Here is a 23,100-nt window from a genome sequence, read left to right as displayed (position 1 = left end):
CGGCAACATGGCCGCTCCTTCCTCCCCGTAGTCAGTGCTCACACAAGGTTAATGGCAGCGCTAATGGACCACGTTATGCCGCGGTGTAACGCACTCCATTAACGCTGCTATTAACCCTGTGTGACCAACGTTTTTACTATTGATGATGCGTATGCAGCCTCAATAGTAAAAAGATCTAATGTTAAAAATAATTAAAAAAAATAAAAAATCATCATATACTCACATTCCGGCACCTTTCCCGCTCCTCGCGACGCTCCGGTGACCGCTCCATGCAAGCGGCAGGTTCCGGTGGCAAGGATGGTATGCGACAAGGACCTGCCATGATGTCACGGTCATGTGACCACGATGTCATCACAGGTCCTGTGAGAAAGACTTGCCATGACGTCATGGTCATGTGACCGCGACGTCATCACAGGTCCTGCGCCCATACCAACCCTGGGACCGGAAGCTGCCGTGTGCACCACACACAGGGCCAGGACTTCAGCGGAGGGTGAGTATATGTTTATTTTTTATTTTAAGTCTGTATACTACATGGCTCTGTGCTGTATACTCCGTCGCTGTGCAGTATACTACGTGGCTGAGCAATATACTATGTGACTGGGCAATATACTACGTGGCTGGGCAATACACTACATGACTGGGCAACATACTACATGACTGGGCAATATACTACATGACTGGGCAATATACTATGTAGCTGGGCAACATCCTATGTGACTAGGCAATATACTACGTGGCTGGGCAATATACCACGTGCTTGGGCAATATACTACGTGCCTAGGCAATATACTATGTGGCTGGGCAATATACTACATGGCTGGGCAATATACTACGTGGCTGGGCAATATACTACGTGACTGAGCAATATACTACGTGACTGGGCAATATACTACGTAGCTGGGCAATATACTATGTGACTGGGAAATATACTATGTGGCTGGGCAATATACTACGTGGCTGGGCAATATACTACGTGGCTGAGCAATATACTACATGGCTGGGCAATATACTATGTGGCTGGGCAATATACTACGTGACTGGGCAATATACTACGTAGCTGGGCAATATACTACGTGACTGGGCAATATACTATGTGGCTGGGCAATATACTACGTGGCTGGGCAATATACTACGTGACTGGGCAATATACTACATGGCTGGGCAATATACTACGTGGCTGGGCAATATACTACGTGACTGGGCAATATACTACGTGACTGGGCAATAGACTACATGGCTGGGCAATATACTATGTGGCTGGGCAATATACTACGTGACTGGGCAATATACTACATGACTGGGCAATATACTACGTGGCTGTGCAATATACTACGTGGCTGGGCAATATACTACGTGACTGGGCAATATACTACGTGACTGGGCAATGTACTACGTGACTGGGCAATATACTACGTGGCTGGGCAATATACTACGTCACTGGGCAATATTCTACGTGGCTGGGCAATATACTACGTGGCTGGGCAATATACTACGTGACTGGGCAATATACTACGTGACTGGGCAATATACTACGTGGCTGTGCAATATACTACGTGGCTGGGCAATATACTACGTGACTGGGCAATATACTACGTGACTGGGCAATATTCTACGTGGCTGGGCAATATACTACGTGGCTGGGCAATATACTACGTGACTGGGCAATATACTACGTGACTGGGCAATATACTACGTGGCTGGGCAATATACTATGTAGCTGGGCAATATACTACGTGGCTGGGCAATATACTACGTGACTGGGCAATATACTACGTGACTGGGCAATATACTACGTGACTGGGCAATATACTACGTGGCTGTGCAATATACTGCGTGACTGGGCAATATACTACGTGACTGGGCAATATACTACGTGACTGGGCAATATACTACGTGGCTGGGCAATATACTACGTGACTGGGCAATATACTACGTGGCTGAGCAATATACTACGTGACTGGGCAATATACTACGTGGCTGGGCAATATACTACGTGACTGGGCAATATACTACGTGGCTGGGCAATATACTACGTGACTGGGCATTATACTATGTGACTGGGCAATATACTATGTGACTGGGCAATATACTACGTGGACATGCATATTCTAGAATACCTGATTTGTTAAAATCGGGCCACCATCTAGAATATACTGCATATACTGCATTCATAAGTTCAACTTTTTGCTGTTTTTAACCCTTCCGTACTCAACAAGCCGGCTCCAGGCCAGAAATCTGGCTTTAAGATAGGACATGAAGAAGGGGCATTTTTTTCCTTTTATCCTTGAAGGTTTAGCCAACTTGATTACATCTATTTGTTGTTGAGGGATAAATTCTTTTTTTCTTCTGGTATGTTGAAAAATAATTGTAAAGCTGTTGGCCAATGTCTATCCTATTGGATTTTGATAAGAAGGCTATTCAGCTTTAATAATGTCCTCTATCCATTTTCGGCCGGCTCTTAACATGTTTCTTTATTTGTCCCTAAAGCCTCTTCAGCAATGGCTTTTCATTACAAGTCTCTCAGCTGGCTCTCCAGAGAGACCGGGCTCCGACAAGAGTGATAGATAGATAGATAACTCTATAGATTATCTCACACAGATGTTTTTCCTCCAGTAGCCCCCAGGCTATTCCTTCTAAGTAAACAGAGACTAAATAGAGGGTCTACTGAAGAGAGAACTCTCTGAGGACCAGTGACACCAAAGCCAGCGCAATTTAAAAGACTTCGGATGACTATAGTGCCATTATTTGACTTCAGCTTAGAATAAAAAAACATTTATTCAAACTGTTTTTTAAAGGAAATGTGAATAGACGCCAGTGTTTGCATCAATATGTGCGGCGGATATAACATTGCAAGTAATAAAAAAAAATATAAGGAGAAAGTATTGTTAAGGGTTGTTACAAAAATGTCACCTAAATTAGTATAAAATAAATTAATTCTCATTATTAAAGTTTTATTAATGTCTTACAGTCTTTTCTAACCAGTAGGAGTCACTGTTGCTATGACTGTCTGAACAGTAATTTAGTCAGTGACTAATTACTTGTAAGGGATAGTGACATAAATCGATACAAGAATTTACATCAAATGTTTATAATGCAGACAAACGTTACTTATTTTAATTAATTATTAATATAATATATTATTTATCATTCATATATTTAATTAATATTTAATAAAATATTTTGCGGGATCCTGGACCTTTGGTCACTTTGCTGGTCCATGGCGGTCGGAGGAGGTGATTTTGAACTTCCTCCTCGGCGGAATCCTTGGCGCCTCTTTGAGCATGAGGATGTGGGCTGGTAAAAGGACGTTTGCAGTTCTCTCATCTGGATGCCATGGGGGGCCACTAGAACAGGGTTCCGGCAAATCATTTTTCTTAAGTCTAGCTATAATTAAGTATCTTAAAACACACACCGAGAATGGCGCTGCACAGCGAGCGACATCTCCTGTCAGCAAGCAATGTAAGACGTTTTCTGAAAACAATACATTTTACTCATCGTTTTGGGTTGCAGCGAGACTGCAATAATGTATATTAAGCAGTGGTTCGGACATGAACTGCAAATATGGGGAAGATGGGGATGCAGCTGCAGCTTCTCTCTTTCTTTAATTTTTTTGAAATAATAAATAAGGGGAGGAAGGGGATGCAGCTGCAGCTTTGCTCTTTATCTATCTCTGCAGTAATACATAGTGAGAGTAAAGAAGGAAGGTGATGCAGTCGCAGCTTCTCTCTTTATGTCTGTAGTAATAATAGTCAGGAGAGGGGTAGATGGGGATGCAGCTGCAGCTTCTCTCTTTATATCGGTAGTAATAATAGTCAGGAGAGGGGTAGATGGGGATGCAGCTGCAGCTTCTCTCTTTATATCAGTAGTAATAATAGTCAGGAGAGGGGTAGATGGGGATGCAGCTGCAGCTTCTCTCTTTCTATATCTCTTCAGTAATAGTGAGAATAAAGAAGGAAGGGAATGCAGCTGCAGCTTCTCATTTTCTCTATATCTGCAGTAATAAACAATAAGGAAAGTCTAGGAGGGGGATGCAGCTGCATCTTCTCTCTTTTTCTGCTTATTTCTGCAGCAACGTACAGCTAGGAGAGTGGAGGATGGAAATGCAGCTGCATCTTCTCTCTTTAAATATCTATGCAATAATAAATAGCGAGGAGAGAAGGAAGGGGATGTAGCTGAAGGTTCTTTCTTTATCTATCTCTGAAGTAATAAGTAGCGAGGGAAGGGAAGGGTGGGGATGTAGCTGCAGTTTTTCTCTTTACTGTATGGCAGCTTCTGCATCGCCCCCATGGGGCCGTGGGGTACTCGGTACCGGGTCGTGCGGTTCACAGGGGGATGTCACGGTGGCTGACCCGGTTCGTGGCCCTGGGACATCCGTGTAAAAGGGAAAGGTCTTTAAAGGGATAAAGTTTGTATTCGTGACGCCACCTGTGGTATTCGGTCAGGGTGTCTGGTGCTGCTTTAAGGGGTCCGCTGGGGTGATGTTATGGCAGCTAGATGGTGTACCTTCCCACAGGTGAAGTATATCCCCAGGGCTTCCCGGTGTTTAGATGGTGGATGGTGAGAGGCGCAGAGAAGAACGAGGACACAGGGTTGCAGTCTCTTTACCTTTTACTGAAGACCTCAGCATCCACAGTCCAGGGCACCAGATCACAGGGCAGGTAGAGTCCGGCCAGTTTGGAGGCAAATCCAGAGTCCCCTTGTCCAGGTGGAAATCAATAGCCTTCCCTTGTCCTGCAGTGGTGTAGTCCCTTACTGCCTATGGCTTCACATAAGGGTCTCACAGATGTAATGTCTCTCTCTCTGTCCCCCATATAGGATAGGACAAAACCCGTATGACTGGTGACTTGAGGCTGTTTATAGGGACTCTAGCATGCCCCGGCCTCCGAGGGTTGCCACCGTTCCTCCTGGGTGTAGGGTGGACAGGTAACTTGCAATTAGCTGTCCTGCCGGTCTCTGAAGCAAAGCATAAAGGTCCTTACTCCCTCGGTGTTCCGGCCACTGGGATTCTGCGCCTCAGAAGGAGGCAGCCTGTGTAGGGCTGGTCCCCTTCTGGTATCCTCTCCTTTGCTACGACTTCCTTCACGCTTGCTGCAATACAGTTCTGCCTTATGAATGTCTCTTTCTGGGAGCTGCAGCTCTGAGGGCATGCACAGCTCCTTGGACCCTCTGTCCACCTCAGACTCTGGAACTTACTAACTCTCTCTACAGACTACCAGTTATATATATATATATATATGTGGGGAGTGACCTAACAAATAGGAGCAGAAGCTCCCCCTAGTGGTCTGGAGTGTGAAATGTGTTGCATGTTTGTGATACCTGGATGCAGTTATCCTTCTTTGCCTCCAAATGTAGCATCACTCTCCCTGAGAGGAAAGCAATACCACTGCGACGACCAGGACCCTGGAGCGCCACACTTCTCTCTTTATTTATCTCTGAAGTAATAAGTAGCGAGGAGAGGGAAGGGTGGGGATGCAGCTGCAGCTTCTCTCTTTCTGTATCTCTGCAGTAATAGTGAGGAGAGGGAAGGGTGGGGATGCAGCTGCAGCTTCTCTCTTTCTCTTTCTCTGCAGTAATAAATAGTGAGGAGAGGGGTAGATGGGGATGCAGCTACAGCCTCTCTCTTTGTTGCTTGGGAAATCAAATGCTGTTAGGAGGGGAAAGCAAAAGTTAGGATATACAGTATGTGATTGGTTCATTGTGCTGTGAAAATCACTATGGGATTTGTAACCAGCAAAAAAAAACAAATGGTGAACACACAGGAAACAGGAGATACACACAAGAATGCAATGTGGAAAATTGCAGCATCCTCCATTTGATTAGACTATAATCTCTCCTAGTTTGAGCTCTTTTAGCGGCATATTAGTGATATACGGCACCAAACACTGAACAGTAGGGACCTCAGTGGAGTGAGCAATGTGGTACTGCAGTCCATACTGTACATAGTCATGTGCCTGAGACATTAAAAAAGTTGCCGCAATAAGGGCATATGCATGTTATAGAAAAGCTGCCATTTGGGATCCCTGCCAATGTGGCTCGAGTGGCTCATAGTCAGTATTTCAGGAGTTGCAGCTGTTGGAACCATTGAGATCAGCTGATTGGCCAGAGAGCTTTTTAAAAAAAACTGTCAAGAAAAAGTAGATGTCTTACTTATGGAACCATATGCCAAATGCAAAAGAGACAGTAACACTACGAGTACAAATCAATATTATTTTTTAATGACCAGATGAAGACTCCAGGGTGTAGGAGTCGAAACGCGTTGTCCTGTAATTTAATTACCTTAATAAAGCAGATATTTATGTATAAGATCTATGAGAATCTCTATATGGGAGCGCCGGCAACATACTATGGATTTTCCTTGCTTTCTATTGTTTTACCACGGATGTCTGAGGGCCTTTTCCGTGTGCTCAGTCGGCCGAGCTGCAGACCGTTCACCTTGGATTCATGTCGGATCTCCTTTCAATGCTTCATTTTCGCCTTTGACTAGGTGAGTGCAATTATATAAGCGTTCAATTTACACCTGGTTTCTACTGCACTTAGATAGTGCGTGGCGTTGTTCCCTTTTTTTTCCCTATCCTAAGGGTTGTTTGGATTCCCTACGAGTACAAAGTTGTTATTTTAACCAGTGTGCCAACCTCCATGGTTACAGGAAACCTGTCACCTGAATTTGGCGGGACCGGTTTTTGGTCATATGGGCGGAGTTTTCGGGTGTTTGATTCACCCTTTCCTTATCCGCTGGCTGCATGCTGGCCGCAATATTGGATTGAAGTTCATTCTCTGTCCTCCGTAGTACACGCCTGTGCAAAGCATATGTCGAGTGTTCAATAATCGACACCTTACCTCTATGGCTGATACCAACAAGTGGAAACTTGTAAAGTAATCACAAGAAAAAAAACAATGAACCCCCCCAAAATTTTTAATTAAAATATATACAGTATGTATATGTATATGAGCACCCACTAATATTGTGTATCTGTCCTCATTTCCTGAGTGCCAAATTTCATGAATATAATGCTATATTTTAGCTAAATCTGTGAAGCCCATCACTTGGTTCCTGATATTGAATCCGCCATCCTCTTATATATAACTGACGTAAGTCAACTGCACCCTCCAAGTACTTGAACTCTTTACCTTACTGCCATGACCTCTCTGACCTCCAACTATTAAAATGTCCAGCCCATCCCTAAATTAATTTATGACCCCCATAAAGCCAAACACCCATCACCAAACAGGTTTTAGTGAGAAACAAATTTTTACTGGAAGCTTCGGGGAAAAGACGAAGAAATTGCTCTTTGTTTGCTCCTCATATAAACGTAAAGGGCAGAAATTACAAAAATAAGATACAGTGAAATAAAAATATGTAAGACAAACACAATAGGAACATAGGCTAAGAATGATTTTCTGTTGTCTCTTATGTGTCCAGGTAGCTGAGACAGTGGAGGTGAATATGTACATCTGTAACAGCAATTCAATGGCTGAATGGACGCCAATGCTTTGGAAACTCTGAAGTAATTGAGTTGTATGGTAATGAGGATCTGTCGTACTGCCACCTTACCGATGTGTCTCGAAACACAAAAAAAGATCCCACTGAGTCAAAGACATCATGAAGAGAATTATGGAGGTTCCGAAGGTAAAAAGGTCATCCCTATAGACATTGGCTCTTCGGAAGGTCACCACTTGGTCACAACACTTGTGACTTTTTTTTCCCCTTGTACATTAATACAGGTTTCTTCTTTGTGTCCAAACTCTCTGCAGTTAGATTGTTATAATCACAACCAAAAGGTCCAAAAAATTCATTTACAATACTAGTTCCGATAAGTTTTATAGTCATATAGAAGTAAAACAAAAACAGCAAAAATATCATGAATGCGAAATCTCAAACTAAAACTCCTAATAAAAAAATAAGATCCATTGCTACAGTTTACATAACTTTACTTAGGAAACAAACACAATCAGACGCACATTGGGAGGCATCAATCTGTAGTCATTTAATGCATAAAGATTTACTATTGGAAAGCGAATATATTTTAAATGCGGCGTGGTCCCTCTTCCCCGGCGACGCGCGTTTGCCAAGTGATGTCATTTCTAAAATATTTATATCCATGTAAATTGTAGCCTAAGAGAGAAGTTAAGCTTTCTGCAAACTCTACAGAAAGATTGTGTACGGCCAGTAGTGCTGGATATTATGTGCTCATCTAAAATCAAAGTTTTTGAAAAAATAAACTAGATGGATTAAGTTATGTTTCTTATTTTTTATTCTGAACTACTTGCACTGATGTAATGTCCATAAATGAATCATATCTTTCCTCATTGACTTCTCATAGTAGTGTCAAGTCCTTTACTATTTAGCGGGTCAAATTTCACCTTGTCATCAATGTGGGTGTCCAACCCTTAGGTTTCCACCAGACAGAAGTCACTTTTGTCCAGATGCTTGATTTAGATTTGCGTAGCCCCATCTAGATTTATAGGACTGAGATTCCAAACCAAACGCAAGTAAAAGTAGCCCGTGTCGAAAGAAAAAACATGAATGGTTGGGCCATCACTGATCACATAGAAGGTAAGCCCTACTGGTTAAAAGCTTAAAAGAAATCCAATCTTTTTGACTGTAAATATCCAATATAATTATTTTGCCACATTTCCATTGGTTGAAATGGTACAGTTCCTCAAGTTTGGAGCATTCCTATTGAAAAGATATCTCCAATCACATCTAAGACAGGTCAAGTATTCTTAAGAACATCATGACCACATTACTTAAAAGGAAGCTATCATCAGAAAATGACCTATTATTTTGATCAGGTGTTAACTATATTTTTTGAACAAAAAAAATTGGCAATTTCTTTTATTTCTTGTAATAAAAATAAAAATAGAATTCTTTCCATTTTCACACTGGCAAAGAATTCTTTTTAGACCTATTGTTTCAGGAAACAACACATGTCCATAGGCACAATGGTCAGAATCTGACCTTATTTGGATCGAAGCATCTAATGAGCGTTGTGAAGGGAGGGTCAGCTATGAGATCATAAATTGTGATTGGGGGATCTTTAATCAGTTGTATATAGAGGTGTTACCTGCCTCTGATGATAACGACCCTCCTGAGAACTCTTTCTGAAAGGACAGGAATTATGACTCTAAAAGAGCCCCAGTAGCGAGTGAGTGTGAAAAATAAAACATTTCCTTTTTTTAAATACATGTAGCACAAAAACCTAATTTGAACAACAGGTCATTATCTGATGATAGCTTCTCTTTAAGTAATTGATTGGAATTAACCTGAAATGTATTTAATTACATACAGGATATAGGTTATTCATACATATTGATAAATAAATAATTTGGTTGAAGTGAAAAATTAAGGTCATTTCCTACCTTTCTTAGACTGTCGTCTTGTGACGTCACTTCTGAATCAGGTAAAATTTGCTGTGGAGAAAGAAAATATATATTTATTTTCTTGAATTTAGATTTATGATAAGTAATTAATAAAAAAGGAACATTATAATAATAATAATAATAATAATAAAGAAGAAGAAAAAATAAATCCTAGCAGTAAGAACAAAATTAGTTTTGCCTATTTTTAACATGATTTTTCTTGCTTACTTTTTGTAAGTTAATCGAATAATTCAGATTTCTCCATAAAACAAAATTTTATTTCAGCGTGTAGATTTATGATGTATTGTGACTGTCAGCATATTTGTGATTTCCAATCCATTTAATGGATACATTGATTTGGCCAGTGTATCTTGACGTGTATTAATGTAATCAATATCGTTTCATGTTATATATCTGTATTCAATATCTGCTACTTTGTGCCTAATTAAAGATTAGAGGCCGTAAATAATTTACACGCAATAATAATTCATCATTTCTGTTTCTCCAGTTTTCTGGCGTCATTTGCTCCTTTTTAGTATTTGGGCCTTATTCTCTATATTCTCTACACATTTTGTTCCATAATTTAACTTTTCATTTTTCCTTAAGTATTCTTTTTTATTATTTTTTCCTCGATAACTCTGCTTATCCAAGTATTCTAGACAGATCATGATGAAAATGTCACATTTCTTTGGTCACATTTCTCCAGTTCTCCTCTGGAGACGTTTTGAATTTGACGCTTTTTGGATTTGTGACTTTTGGTGCTAAAAGGTCTCAAAAGCCAGTAAAGACAAAAATAAAGAGCATTTTTGACTTTGCCTCAAATTAATGGACGGCGTCACCCATTTTGAAGAATTTGCAACGAAAAGCATCAGCAAATACTAAAAGTCCAAAAAAAAAACAAGAAAAAGGGACTTTAATAAATCACAAATGATGAATCAGGCACAGTAACCATCATTCCCATACCGCTGGCTTCGGCCGACTGTGTATAGTGCATGGGAGCCAAGAGCAGATTATTGTTGGGGAGCTAAAGGGGTTGAATAAAAAGACAAGTCTGAAGTCACTCTATGTTACTGCAGACTTGTGATTCCTCACAGTGCGCACATTGCACGGTGGGAGGAGTCTCTGGCGTCAGCGCCAAGAACAGCGGTCATGTGACTGCAAATATATAATATGCATACTCTCAGCATTTTTGCAGTCACGTGATTGCTCTTCTCTTCCTTGACACCATAGAATCATCCCATTGTACAGTGCGTGCACTGTGAGGATTCACAAGTCTGCAGTAACATAGAGTGACTGCAGACTTGTAGTTTTAGGCTTGACAGCCCCTTTAAGAAACCAGCATGTGTGATTCCGGACTGCTGGTCCTTTGGTTCTCCCTGAGATAAGCCGCCCCCAGAAATCTCTGACAGTGGCTCTTTCATAGAGCTTGCATGAGCACTGAGGCAGAGGGAGCACTCCTGTGTATGTGCAAGAAAACCGAGAAAGTGTCCGTCAGAACAATCAGCTAAATCATTGTTCGGACAACATCCATCTAAGCTAGAGGGCTTTAATCTCATTCCTTTTTTATTAGGGGGCAGAGATCTCCAGATAAACTTCATTATTTAGTTATTCATATTTAATTAATATTTTATTTGCTCTGTAGTGCAGCAGTAGCACCCTATACAGTGATGAGGCTGTGATCCAGCAAAGTTCATAGCAAAAACGTCTCTTTAATGTTCAACTCACAAAAACACAGCACACGATATCCTCTGGATCGCAGCCGGGAACTGTATCCTCTGGATTGCAGCCAATAAACATGCCCGTTCACCTCTGAGACCAGTTGCTGTGGGCGACTGCAACGCTGTGTACACTGTGGGTGCCAGGCCTCTCAGCTCCCTTGGCTGTTTGGCTCCACTTGTCTGTGTTGCCTCACACATGTGGAGCTCTGCAGAGCCTCCTGCTCTGTATTCCTGCAAACACCAAACTGACACTGAACCTGACACACCCAAAACCTTTACTGCAGGGATTTTAAATGGAATCTGTGGCCTTCAACCACACGGAAAACCCAGCCAGGAATGAAACGAACCGCACTACTATCATCCTGTAGTCCACTTCAAACACACAAAAGCCCAGAGCAGGTTTCCTTAAATCTGCCTTGGACAAATAGTTTGCTCAAGACTAACACTTACTTTTATTCCACATTGCAATCACAGCTTTGCCTGTGACTGCAATGCACTCCCATGGAGTCAATACGCCCCCGCGCGCATCCTCTGGAACACACAGCGAGCCTCACATGTAACACCAGTCACTGCCTCACAGCTCATATAGCGCAATCATATTCCATAGAGCTTTACAGATATCATTATCACTGTCCCCATTGGGGTTCACAATCTACATTCTCTATCAGTATGCCAAGGTGGAAAACCGGAGAACCCGGAGGAAACACACACAGACATGGAAAGAACATACAAACTCCTTGCAGATGTTGTCCTTGATGGAATTTAACCACAGTGCTGCAAAGTAACAGTGCTAACCGGTACACATGAGGAATTAGCCCATTAGTCACACAAAAGGGATAAATGCAGGAAAATACCAACAAAATACCTTCTTATGTGACAAAACTCAGCACCGGGACCCAATATGATTTCTTCAATGGGGCCTTACTCTTCGATGTTCACCACTACGGAGTGGATGAGCAAAGGACGGAGAGATGGTATGACAGTAACACCATGCGACTCACATAGAAAAACAGTTTATACGTTAACATTCTTCAGCTGTAGTGGAAGTTGAATTTGATTATGTTACGGAGACAGATCAGGACCGCTCCATTTACATGGTAACGTTATCCCTCTTCTTTACTCCTCTAGATAAACTGTCAATGATAAAAAGAGCTGTGAGACTGTGCGGTTTGATGTGCACTTTTCGTGCATCACATTTTTAGGACGCGAAGGAAAACAAAATAAACTCGACTCCTTTTTCTTTCTATCGAATCCGCTAAGAAAGCTTTTACACTGTTTATACGATGTTAACGCACATTTCTAAACACTTCCAAACGTATACATTGTTTGTGAGCTTCATGTGTTTTAACTTAAAATCTGGTGAATGCCTAAATTCCTGCTTCATGTAATAGCGCCGCCCTCGCCGGTCAGAAAACATGCAGCTTGTTCTGGTCTTCAATTCCATTTTTGATCAAAATACATCTATTTCTGACTATGTTACTATGAAGTTCATATAAAAGATATTAAATATCTGAACTACTAATAAAGCACTTTAGGATCGGGCATTGTTTGCAGTGGTTAAAGGAAAAAATACATTCCGACAATTAAACTACAAAAACATTTGAGCAACTTATAAGTAAATACATATTTTGTGCTGAACTTAAGTAACATGATGTTTTCTTCTAAGCTCATAATTCTGCATGGGAGTTTCAAAAATTGTTTCGCAAGCTCCCTCAGGGTGCTATAAGGTTTCATCTAGGGGAGAATCATGAGCACCCTATGGTTAGACATATGACTTGACAGCTGAGCATTGTGGGCACTCAGCTGTCAGGTCACATGTTTGACCACAGAAAGCTTACACTCCTCCCATAGTTGAAATCTTACAGCACCCAGAGGGAACATGTTTGCAAAACAATTTTTGGCACTCCTATAGAAGTTAATAAAAAGCTGTAAAGTCGCAAACTTCTCAATTTTCTCGTAGCGCCTCATTCACAAGAAAGGTCCCAGGACCTGTATCTACTAAAATTGTAGGGCATATTATGAGAGTATGCCATAAATGTCAGAAATGGAAGGATATTAAACATAAGTCCTGCAAAGGGAACATAATCTGGATAACAGATTCCTTTAAAATTCTCAGAATGCTATATTTTGACAAAGATGATGATACATCTCCATATAAAAAGTGGAGCTATCCTGCAAATGGATATTGGACAATCCCACCTCCAACCATAAGCTAGGATGCAAACTAATCAGCTATGGTCTGTGAAACAACCTGAGAGAAAGTTTTATTTTTCCTTGTAGCAGATGTAGTGCATAGGTAGCACACTATACAGTGATGAGGCAGTGACCCAGCAAAGTTCAAAGCAAAACGTGGTTCAATGTCCAACTCAGAGCAATACACAGTACACGATATCCTCTGGATCGCAGCCGGGAACCATATCCTCCAGATTGCAGTTGATAAACACGCCAGTCCACCTCCAAGACCAATTGTCGTGGACAACAGCACTGCGGTGTATGCTGTGGGTGCCAGGCCTTTCAGCTCCCTTGGCTTTTTGGCTTCGCTTGCCTGTGTTGCCTCACACAGGTGAAGCTCTGCACAGCCTTCTGGTTTGCACTCTTGCAAAAGCCTAATCTGGCACTGACACTGGCACACCCAACCCTCTGCTTCAGGGGTTTTTGCAAGCAATCTGTGGCCCTAGGCCACCTGGAAAACCCGGCCAGGAAGGAAACGGATTGCCCCACTAACATCCTGTAGTCCATTTAAAAAACAAAAGCCCAGCAGCAGGTTTTCATAAATCTGCCTTGGACAAATAGCTTGCCCAAGACCAACACTCACTTTTATTCTGCATTGCAATCACAGCTACACCTGTGACTGCAATGCACTCCCATGGCCTCAATACACCTCTGTGCACATCCTGGGGGTACACACATGTGACACCAGTCACTGTCTCCCATAACATAGAAATAGAAATGTTATATTATACAGTGCTCATTAAAATCAAGGAGCTGTCTGTATTAGAAGGTCCTCAAGGGATAGAGATGTTCCTTCTAGCTCTACAGTCTAGACAATAGATGAGTATATTGAGAACTGGACTCTCAGTGGTTGTCCTACTTTAGAGTACATGTCTGCAGTCACTATATATAACCGCAGACCTGTGAATCCTCACATTGAGCACAGTTCACACTGTCAGGATTCTCTAGCACCTGTCCCAAGGAGTGGTGGGCGCGTGACTGCAAGTACGCAATTTGCATACATTCAGTCATGTGCTGTCTAGACGTGTATGACCTCGCTCACTGCAAGTGAATTGAGCAAGGTCAGACATGTTTAGTCGTAATATGGCCGAAAGTATGCAAATCACATGCTTGTGGTCACGTGACCGCTGACACCAGAGAATTCCCAAAGTGCACAGTGCATGCTTTCTGAGAAATCGCAAATCTGCAGATTTGTACCCCAAGCCTTGACAACCACTTTAATCAAGAATTCATTAAATGGGTATAAAAAATGGATTTTGTAAATTAGACAAATCCATTAAAGGGGTTGTCACAACTTCTTAAAAGGTAAAATTGCAAAGTGCTTGTAAAAACAAGGAAGTTTGCAATTTACATCTTATAAAAAATGTTATCTTTTATCACGAATGGTGGGATTTTTAATTGCATTGTTTACTGCTTGGTTACAACCACGTTACATCTACAGTCTACCAGAGGTGGCCGGACTAGTAGTCAAGGATCTCAGTGCCAACTGGTTCTTTCCTATAGAGCTTGATAGCGCTGCTCTGAAGTAGGCCGGATCACTGGGGAGCACTTTTAGCCCCCAATATGGGGCCTCTGTACTCCTCCAATGTTGCACAAGCAGGATTGCCACCGCTTGTAGCATCAGAGAGGTCATGGCTTATCAATAACACTGGTCTGAACTGTCAATCATTAGGAGCACACTGGCCCCCGGCTAGAATGAGGACTGGAGGCAGAGGAGCAGTGACCTCCTGAAAACACATCATTTGATAACTTAATTAAGACATCCAACAATGTGAAAAACTTTGTCTAAAAACTTATGAAAATGAACAGTGTCTGATACAAGCGGATGCGGTCACTTTACAGCGAGTTGCGCATTGTCCTTCACTAGTTCAGACTCGAGTTTCGCACTGATCAGAGAGAATATTGAATCCCTCACAAGCCCTTCCTATGACCTTTCTTTCCGCAAGTAGCTTATGCTGAGCAAGTTTTAGTGTTTAGGAAAGAAAAGAACTTGCTCCCTGTCCCATTCAGTACTGGAGGCTCTCCATTCATGCCCTCCCTTCTCCGAGTCAGATCCTTACAGCAGTTTGCATTGTTGTCAGTGACAAAATATAGCAGGAGCCTTTGAGGGAGTCAGTGTATAAAATTACAGCACCTTCTCTTTTATCTTTCCAAGTAATTAACATAATCATTGTTTAATATTGTGTCAGGTGGGGTCAGAAATAGGCGGGGGGATCCACTGTAGATTATATCGCTCCGTACAGTGTGATTATTCATGCTACTGGATAATACCTAAATTATAGGGTAGGAGAAGAATCTCTATTTAGCCTCACGCACACAATGGATGACTATCACCTTGGCTCATTGCGTCATAATCTGGTCACAGCTCCATGGCTACAGGCATCAACAGGTAACTCCAAGGTGACCGATGGCACAGCAAAAGTACCAACCAGTAGTTACCCGTTCACGCTTATGGCCATGGACCCCATAGAGGTTTCTCGTGGTCAGATCTCATTCATCTGCTGCATAAAGGACTCTCAAAATTTACACAATAACTAGAGATTGATAGGGCGTTGATCCAGGGAACTAGTCTGATTGCCGTATGTGGAGTCGGGAAGGAATTTTTTTCCCCAAAGTGGAGCTTACTATTTGCCACATGTTTTTTTTTTGCTTTCCTCTGGATCAACAAGTTAGGGCATGTTAGGTTAGGCTATGGGTTGAACTAGATGGACTTAAAGTCTTCTTTCAACCTTAATAACTATGTTACTATGAGATAAGCAAAAAAATTGCAATTGAATTCTAACCTAATTTTACAAATATACATTCCCCACTGGCCAACCATTTTTGGCCATCCAAAGGTTAAAAAATTCAAAAAATCATTATACTAAGCTCCTGCTCATCGTTCACCTCTCCAACCCCTCCGCTAATCACTGCCACCAGTCCAGTCCTCGCCACACATTAAGATCTTCTTCTTCTCTCAATGCAATGTTCATGGCACATGGGAGGGTTCTGCACACAAAAATTTGAGCCTTTCTGTTATGATGCTACACGCAGTACCCTCCCGGACGCCATGACACCCAGAAGTCCTGGCATAGTACCAGAGACATGAATATTTCATCATGAGCAGCAGGGGATCTGAAGATGCGGGAGGACCGGAAGGGTGAGTAGCGGAGGGGCGGAGAGGTCAGTATAACAATTTTTTTCATTTTTGTACATATTATGATTATTATGTGCTAGGGAAAAAACCCAGACCATAATAAGGAAGGTTGAATTTGCAAAGAACAACTCCTCCACCAATTATATTTCCAGGGAAAAAATGCATGAACAGGCGAATTCGAATTTTGCCCAATCTGCTCATCTCTAGCATTGACTAATGGTGCATTTATCCTGGCTGAATTCAGAGAATGAAACAATCACCAATCGACTGTATAGAAGTTGTTTAATGCTTGTTTACTGGCCTATTATCTTGCCATCATAAATGATCCAATAACCGGATGAAGAAGCGTTTTGCTCATTCATCAGATGATGTTTACAGGGATCAATAATTGATAACGAACATTCCCATTAGAATGAGGGACACACTCATTTGACAATGTGAACGGCACCACTCAGCTGTCAATTTGTTCACGAATTTCTGGGAAAATACCAACTGAACAACACAATGTAGAGATCTAAGATCACAAGATCCAGAATTGTTATTTTTTTTAAGGGGAAACACATTTTTGTCCACAGCTGATATGCCTATGGGACATCCTATATGTCTACAGATTTTCTCACACCTCGTGATACTAATCACTGGAAAAGAAAAATAATAAGCAAAGGGCGCTCCACAGCGCGAAACGTTAGGTAAAAGCATGTGATACACATATGTGGACATTCAGGGTGCTGGAGGTAGTATGCTCATCTAGTAGACATGTGCTGCTGCCAGGAACAGCTTTGTTTTGAGATGTTGAGATATAGAAGAATCAGATACAGCTCTACTCATCGTAACCAGTCAGTTGAAGGATGCTGCGGTTGGATCCAAAAATAAAAAATAAAGAAGTGAGGGAGTAACAGAGTGTGGCTGAAGAAAAGGAAGAATCCAGGATATCCTTGTAGAGAATTTATTTGAGATCCTTAAAAAAAACAGGACAACACGTTTCGGCTCTGAAGCAATGCCTTCTTGTGGTCTGAAGAAGGCACTGGTCCAGAGCTGAAACGCGTAGTCCTGTTTTTTTATGAATCTCAAATTAATCCTTTACAAGGATATTCTGGATTCTTCTTTTTTTCAGCACTCTTTTTAATTATAGTTAATCCTCGTGAAACATTTATTATAGGGCATATCCATCCATCAACGTGGACATGAATTCCCTTTATGATAGAATCATAGAAACTTAGAGTTGGCAGGGACCTCCAGGGTCGTCGTGTCCAACCCCCTTTGTGCTAAACCATCTCAGACAGATGTCTGTCCAGCTTCTGTTTGAAGACTTCCATTGAAGGAGAACTCACTTACATCCTTTTAAACAAGATATGAGCAGCAGGTGAGGTTTGTGTTTCAATGACCAATTCACTTCTGATTTTTATAACAGGTGTGTGACTTTCTGCTAACTACTGTATATTTTCTAATATTGCTATAATTTACGGTAGGAGGGATGTTGTCCGGTATACATCGACGCCATCATTACAGGTCAAGAACTTGTACGAAGAAAGAGTTAAGAGGAAGCTGCTGCTGAAACGTCTCAAGAACCTCGGAAATCATTAAAACCTATCTCTGATCTAGGAAGAAAGTCGGCGTGTTTAATGTCTAATGGCGTATAACTCTTTAAATGCACCAGAGGCCGCATTTCATTGCACCAGTGACGTTAACGAAGAATAAAAACGTAAAAAGTTCCCTGTAGTGTGAAAAGAAATCACATGTAACATGTGATTGAAAAAAAAAAAAAGACGTCCTTCCCTTGTGCTGTAATCCTAGCGCTGGATATACAAACATGGCACGGTGACATGCACTTGTGTCTTCCCACCTCACTATGTAAAGTTACACTTTTCACCTTGAGCTCCTGACACTCATTATTCTCGGATGATTAATGACAGCTCCTCCTCAGCAGATCTTTTTTTTTTCTTTTCTCATACCTACAAATACCAATAGATAAATGTCAACTCCTATTATTCTTTAACACGGAAAATCTTCTCTTTTGATGTTACAAGTGGACGATCACCTCCAGCTAACGCAGAGTTACGGATGGAAAGCCGAAGCCTCCGAGATGATGATTCCAACAAGTTTTTCCACTTTTAAGATATTGCAACATCAGAGCAAAGATTGTAAATTGAAAATGATTAAAGATTGACCATTGTGGTTTAATGTTACAAGAGTAAAAGAAAGAAATGGCGGCACAGTATGTCTCGAACATATAGGCAAATGTATATGCTCGTTGGCAAAATTAATTTTAAGGGACTGACACAAAATTTATTTTAAGGGACTGTTTATCTTGCACAACATTAAACCTACAACATACGGAAGCATATACCAAGTAGTAAGAAATTTTTTTTTTTTTTTTATTAACAAAAAAAATAAACATACAAGTTTTATAAAAACTTTTGAAACAAGTATTGTCTTAGCGGGTAGATACAAAAATGGACCTGAAAACACAGGATTATCATAACAAAATGATTATTATGATAATCCTGTGTTTTCAGGTCCATTTTTGTATCTACCCGCTAAGACAATACTTGTTTCAAAAGTTTTTATAAAACTTGTATGTTTATTTTTTTTGTTAATAAAGTTTCAAAAAATGTTCTTACTACTTGGTATATGCTTCCGTATGTTGTAGGTTTAATGATCGTTGGAAGTACCCTTGAAGCTAGGTCATTTTTTTCTTTTTGTGTACTTGCACAACCTTAATAGGATCTAACAAGCCCCTTATTAAATGAAGTAACCCCCCTTTTAAAATAAAGATAGCATAAACTGCCCCCCTGGTACCGGCTTTGTACCTGTGATGTCAGCGCCAGGTCTCCTGGGGCTTGTGTGACATTGTTATGCCAAGTGAGCCCTGCAGACAATCAGTGGCTGCTATTGGGCTGCTGCATCTTCACTTCCTTTGGACGAGCTTTGTAGAATTGGAGGAAGGGAGCACTCAGCAGCCCAATAGGGAATGATTGGCTGCAGGGCTCACATAGCATAAAAATGTCAAATGAGACTTGTCTCCTACATCACTGGCTTGAAACCAGTCAGGGAGGTCAGTATATGTTATTTTTATTTTAGAAGGGGGACTACTTAATTTAAAAAAGGGGTTATCCTGGTATACTTTATTAGGACGTATACAGATAAAAGAGAAATCTCATGTAATTATGTATTGAACCATTGACTGGTAAAATAGCCAAAAATTGAGCTTTTGTTGGGTAGTCAAGGTCAGCTTTGGCCAGTCCCAAGGTTAGCTCTTCATGGTGTGCTTATTGTGGTGTAAGTAAGCTTTATACTTGTCAATCTGAGGAAGTGGTAGACACTAGACCCACCGTGATGTAGTGGACAAACACATCTGGAACCAACAAAACATGGCTCTCTGCTTTGGACAATCCCTACTTGTTAGAGGGGACCACTTCTTTCACTACCATCTTAGAATAAAACGTTCGCCTTCTGGGACTCTCAGCGACCAGCTGTAATTTATGGGTAAACCTGACAATAAGTGTCCACTTTCCATGCAGTGCCTCCACAGGTGAGATCGAGCATTGCACAGTGCCCCTTCACATCAAGGTGTTGCGTTTGTAATGCTGGACAGGTCCTTCAGAGAAAGACTAGCTCCCTAGAAGAGGATCCTGAACCGCAGTATCATTTTATAATTCCCTATTAAGGTACAGGAAAATCGGCTAAATAAACCAGAGGCTCGGGGATACGCCCAATGAGAAGACTGGAAACTCAAGTGTCTTAATGCTTTGTTCTACTTTGCAGTAAAGGTTCACACTTTGCTATTCATATCAATCTCGTCAAAGTTGAAGCATATTTTTGAAACTATGGATTTAACCACTAGGAGAAAGTAACCTATAAGGGTATGTGCACACAGAGTTTTCTTTTTTTCCATCAAAAAATGAGTTTTTCTAGTGCAAACTGCTTCAGGTAAAGCTCCTTTATTGGGGCATGTGCACGCGGCTTTCTTAGGAAGTGGGCGGAACTGTCAAATTTTCTAAGGAAACAACGCTTTGGAGTAATGCTGAAGGTTGTTTTCCAGAAGCATATTGTCCGGCATCTTTTCAGTCGTTTTTTTGTGGTGGCTCCTTCGTTTCCACTAAACTTTCTTCTATACAGAGTGGGTGGCTTCCAAATAAAGCCACCCAAAGAATAAACACATTACTTCTTTTTACCACTTTAAGGTTTCCCAACCCTGAAGCGATCAAAAAAAGTGACATAAGATGGAACAAGTGTACGGTAAGGCTACTTTCACACTGGCGTTTTTTGCCAGACGTCGCAATGCGTTGTTTATGGCAAAAAACGCATCCTGCAAAGTTGTTTGCAGGATGCGTTTTTGCCCCATAGGTTAACATTGGCGACGCATTGCGACGCTTTGCCACACGTCGCAACCGTCGTGCGACGGTTGCGCCGTGTTGTGGCGGACCGCCGGGAGCAAAAAACGTTAAATGTAACGTTTTTTGCTCCCGACGGACCGCTTTTTCCGACCGCGCATGCGCGGCCGGAACTCCGCCCCCACCTCCCCGCACCTCACAATGGGGCAGCGGATGCGCCGGAGAAATGCATCCGCTGCACCCGTTGTGCAGTGCGTCAAACGCTAGCGTCGGAATCTCTGCCGGACGCATTGCGACGGGGAGATTCCGACGCTAGTGTGAAAGTAGCCTAATACCCTTTTCACATTGCGGTGCAGTAGGTTCATTTTTTTGTGGAGCCTTTTCAGGCGCATTTCATCTGAAACACCCCTAAAAAAGACATGGAGTTTATATCTCTTGGGGACTTTTTTGAGATGGTTTTTTCTTTTTTCCTAACGCAATTTTGAAGTGTTTTGGAAGATTATTTTTCCGGCAGAGTTGTCGCCTTCTGAGGGGACAGTGCCTGGTTTGGAGTGTTTTCCGGCAGGAGACACTTCAAAGAAATGAAAAGCACTTACTTGTTTCTTACCAAGTGTTTTTCAAAACCAAAAGCCAGAAAAAAACAACGCACAAAATACTGAAAAAGAAAGCAAAGTTATTTAAAAACACGAATGAATAGGAAGAGTCTTGAAATACATTTTTAATAATTTCTCAGGTGTTTTTTGGAGCAGATCTGCTCTAAAAAAAAAACTGCTCATAAAATCATGTGTGCACATACCCTAAGGCTGGATATCATGAAATGAGAAATGTAAGGTCAATGTCTATGGATGGCCATGGCCAATCACTCTATGAAGGATGCCGGCAAGGAGATAAAGATGAGCTTCCTAGTACGGGCCCCGAGGGCTCGCCAACTGTTCTTTTTCATCTCTGACTAACTAGAACCTGTCATGAACGTGACAGCTTGGTGGGAATAAGTGACAAGACAATAAAGATCAAACCAAGACATCGGTATTACGGAGCCCACGCTGACTGATGTAAGGTGACCACATTTGGTCAATGGGTTGTCTATCATCTACTGTAGAGGGCATCTGAAAATCACTTTTAAGAAGGAGCAGAAATTGATATATTTTATTTTCTCACCATTTATCTTTTTTCCCGAACCGGTGATTTATTTTTTAATTTATTTTTTTAAGCAAATGTTCTTTTTAATGATCTTTTTTTTTTTTTTATCTCTCAATATCCTGCTCTACCGGGTTAACACTGATTCACCTAAATTAAAAGGAAATGAAGGAAAGATGTTTGGGCAGCTTGTAATGTGAGGCGCACATTTTAGATCTAAAAGAACATAAAAAGTCGGGGCCAGAAGTCAATGTGACAATGCATGGGAGAGTTACAACAGAGGCAGAAGCTGCCGTCACACCCTGCGGAGGTCACCGAGAGGTAAGGCAATGCGGCAAGGTCCTTCTCCAATGTGCTCTGCCCTCGTGCATCGCTCATCCGAAGTATATTGCGAAAACAGTTAACGGCAACTTGTCGCTCGCCGAACTTTGGCAACTTCAACGCCAACATGTTAGGTGTTGTAGTTTAAGAAACAGCTGGAAAGCACCATTGTAAAAGGAGATTATTCTTGTTTAGTAGACCCATTTTTTCATAAGGATTGGCTTTTAACCTCCCTTGGTCATGGCGTTTGCGCTTGCCATAGGGTGAGTGGCCTCTTACTGACTGCAGCCAGCACTTGATACTACTTGTCACTTTCCATTGCTGTCAAATTGTATACAGGCATACCAATGAGATGGGTTTTCAGTTCATTGAAGGAAAAAATGCCTGCTAAGAAATTTGGAAAATTCAGTTCCAGCACCTGTAGTGCTGGCAGAATATGAAAGAAGAATATCCATGCATTAAAAGAAGTTACAGAACATGAGAGTTTCTTAAGCAGTGTATGCACCAAAGGCAGCTACAGGTAGCCCAGGAAAACTTGTCTAAAAGACGTCGTATGTACTAGCCTGATATTGGGATACCTCCATTTTTATTGGCGTTTCTCTTTAACGCCACTATACAAGGTAAAACAACTTAGATTTAGGACTATACTTTTTAAATATGAAGTGTTAAATATGAAAACAAACTCCGGATGTCAAGCAGAATATCATTCAGAAGAACCATAATTGCTTGAATAAAGCTGAGGGTCCCGGTGTGCCAAGACAAATAGAAGACAGGCTGGAATAAAATGTCACCACACAAAGGCTGATGAAATACATACTGAATGGAAAATCTTCTTATCATTTCAAGTCACAAGAGGGTGTGA

The 23,100-nt window shown here is 41.4% G+C and overlaps 1 protein-coding gene across 3 annotated transcripts in view; it reads right to left on the bottom strand.

The window, feature by feature from the left end:
- Positions 1-23,100, bottom strand: part of PRDM16 (PR/SET domain 16) — a 796,061-nt gene that overhangs the window by 368,958 nt on the left and 404,003 nt on the right. For all 3 annotated transcript variants that reach the window (XM_069741567.1, XM_069741569.1, XM_069741566.1), the window contains exon 3: positions 9,361-9,411. In XM_069741567.1, the coding sequence (XP_069597668.1) occupies positions 9,361-9,411 (51 nt within the window). The remainder of the gene's footprint in view (positions 1-9,360; positions 9,412-23,100) is intronic.

This window comes from Ranitomeya imitator, chromosome 10 (genome assembly GCF_032444005.1).
Source record: "Ranitomeya imitator isolate aRanImi1 chromosome 10, aRanImi1.pri, whole genome shotgun sequence".
NCBI classification, from domain to species: Eukaryota; Metazoa; Chordata; class Amphibia; order Anura; family Dendrobatidae; genus Ranitomeya; species Ranitomeya imitator.
This window is presented reverse-complemented; position numbering and strand designations above follow the sequence as displayed.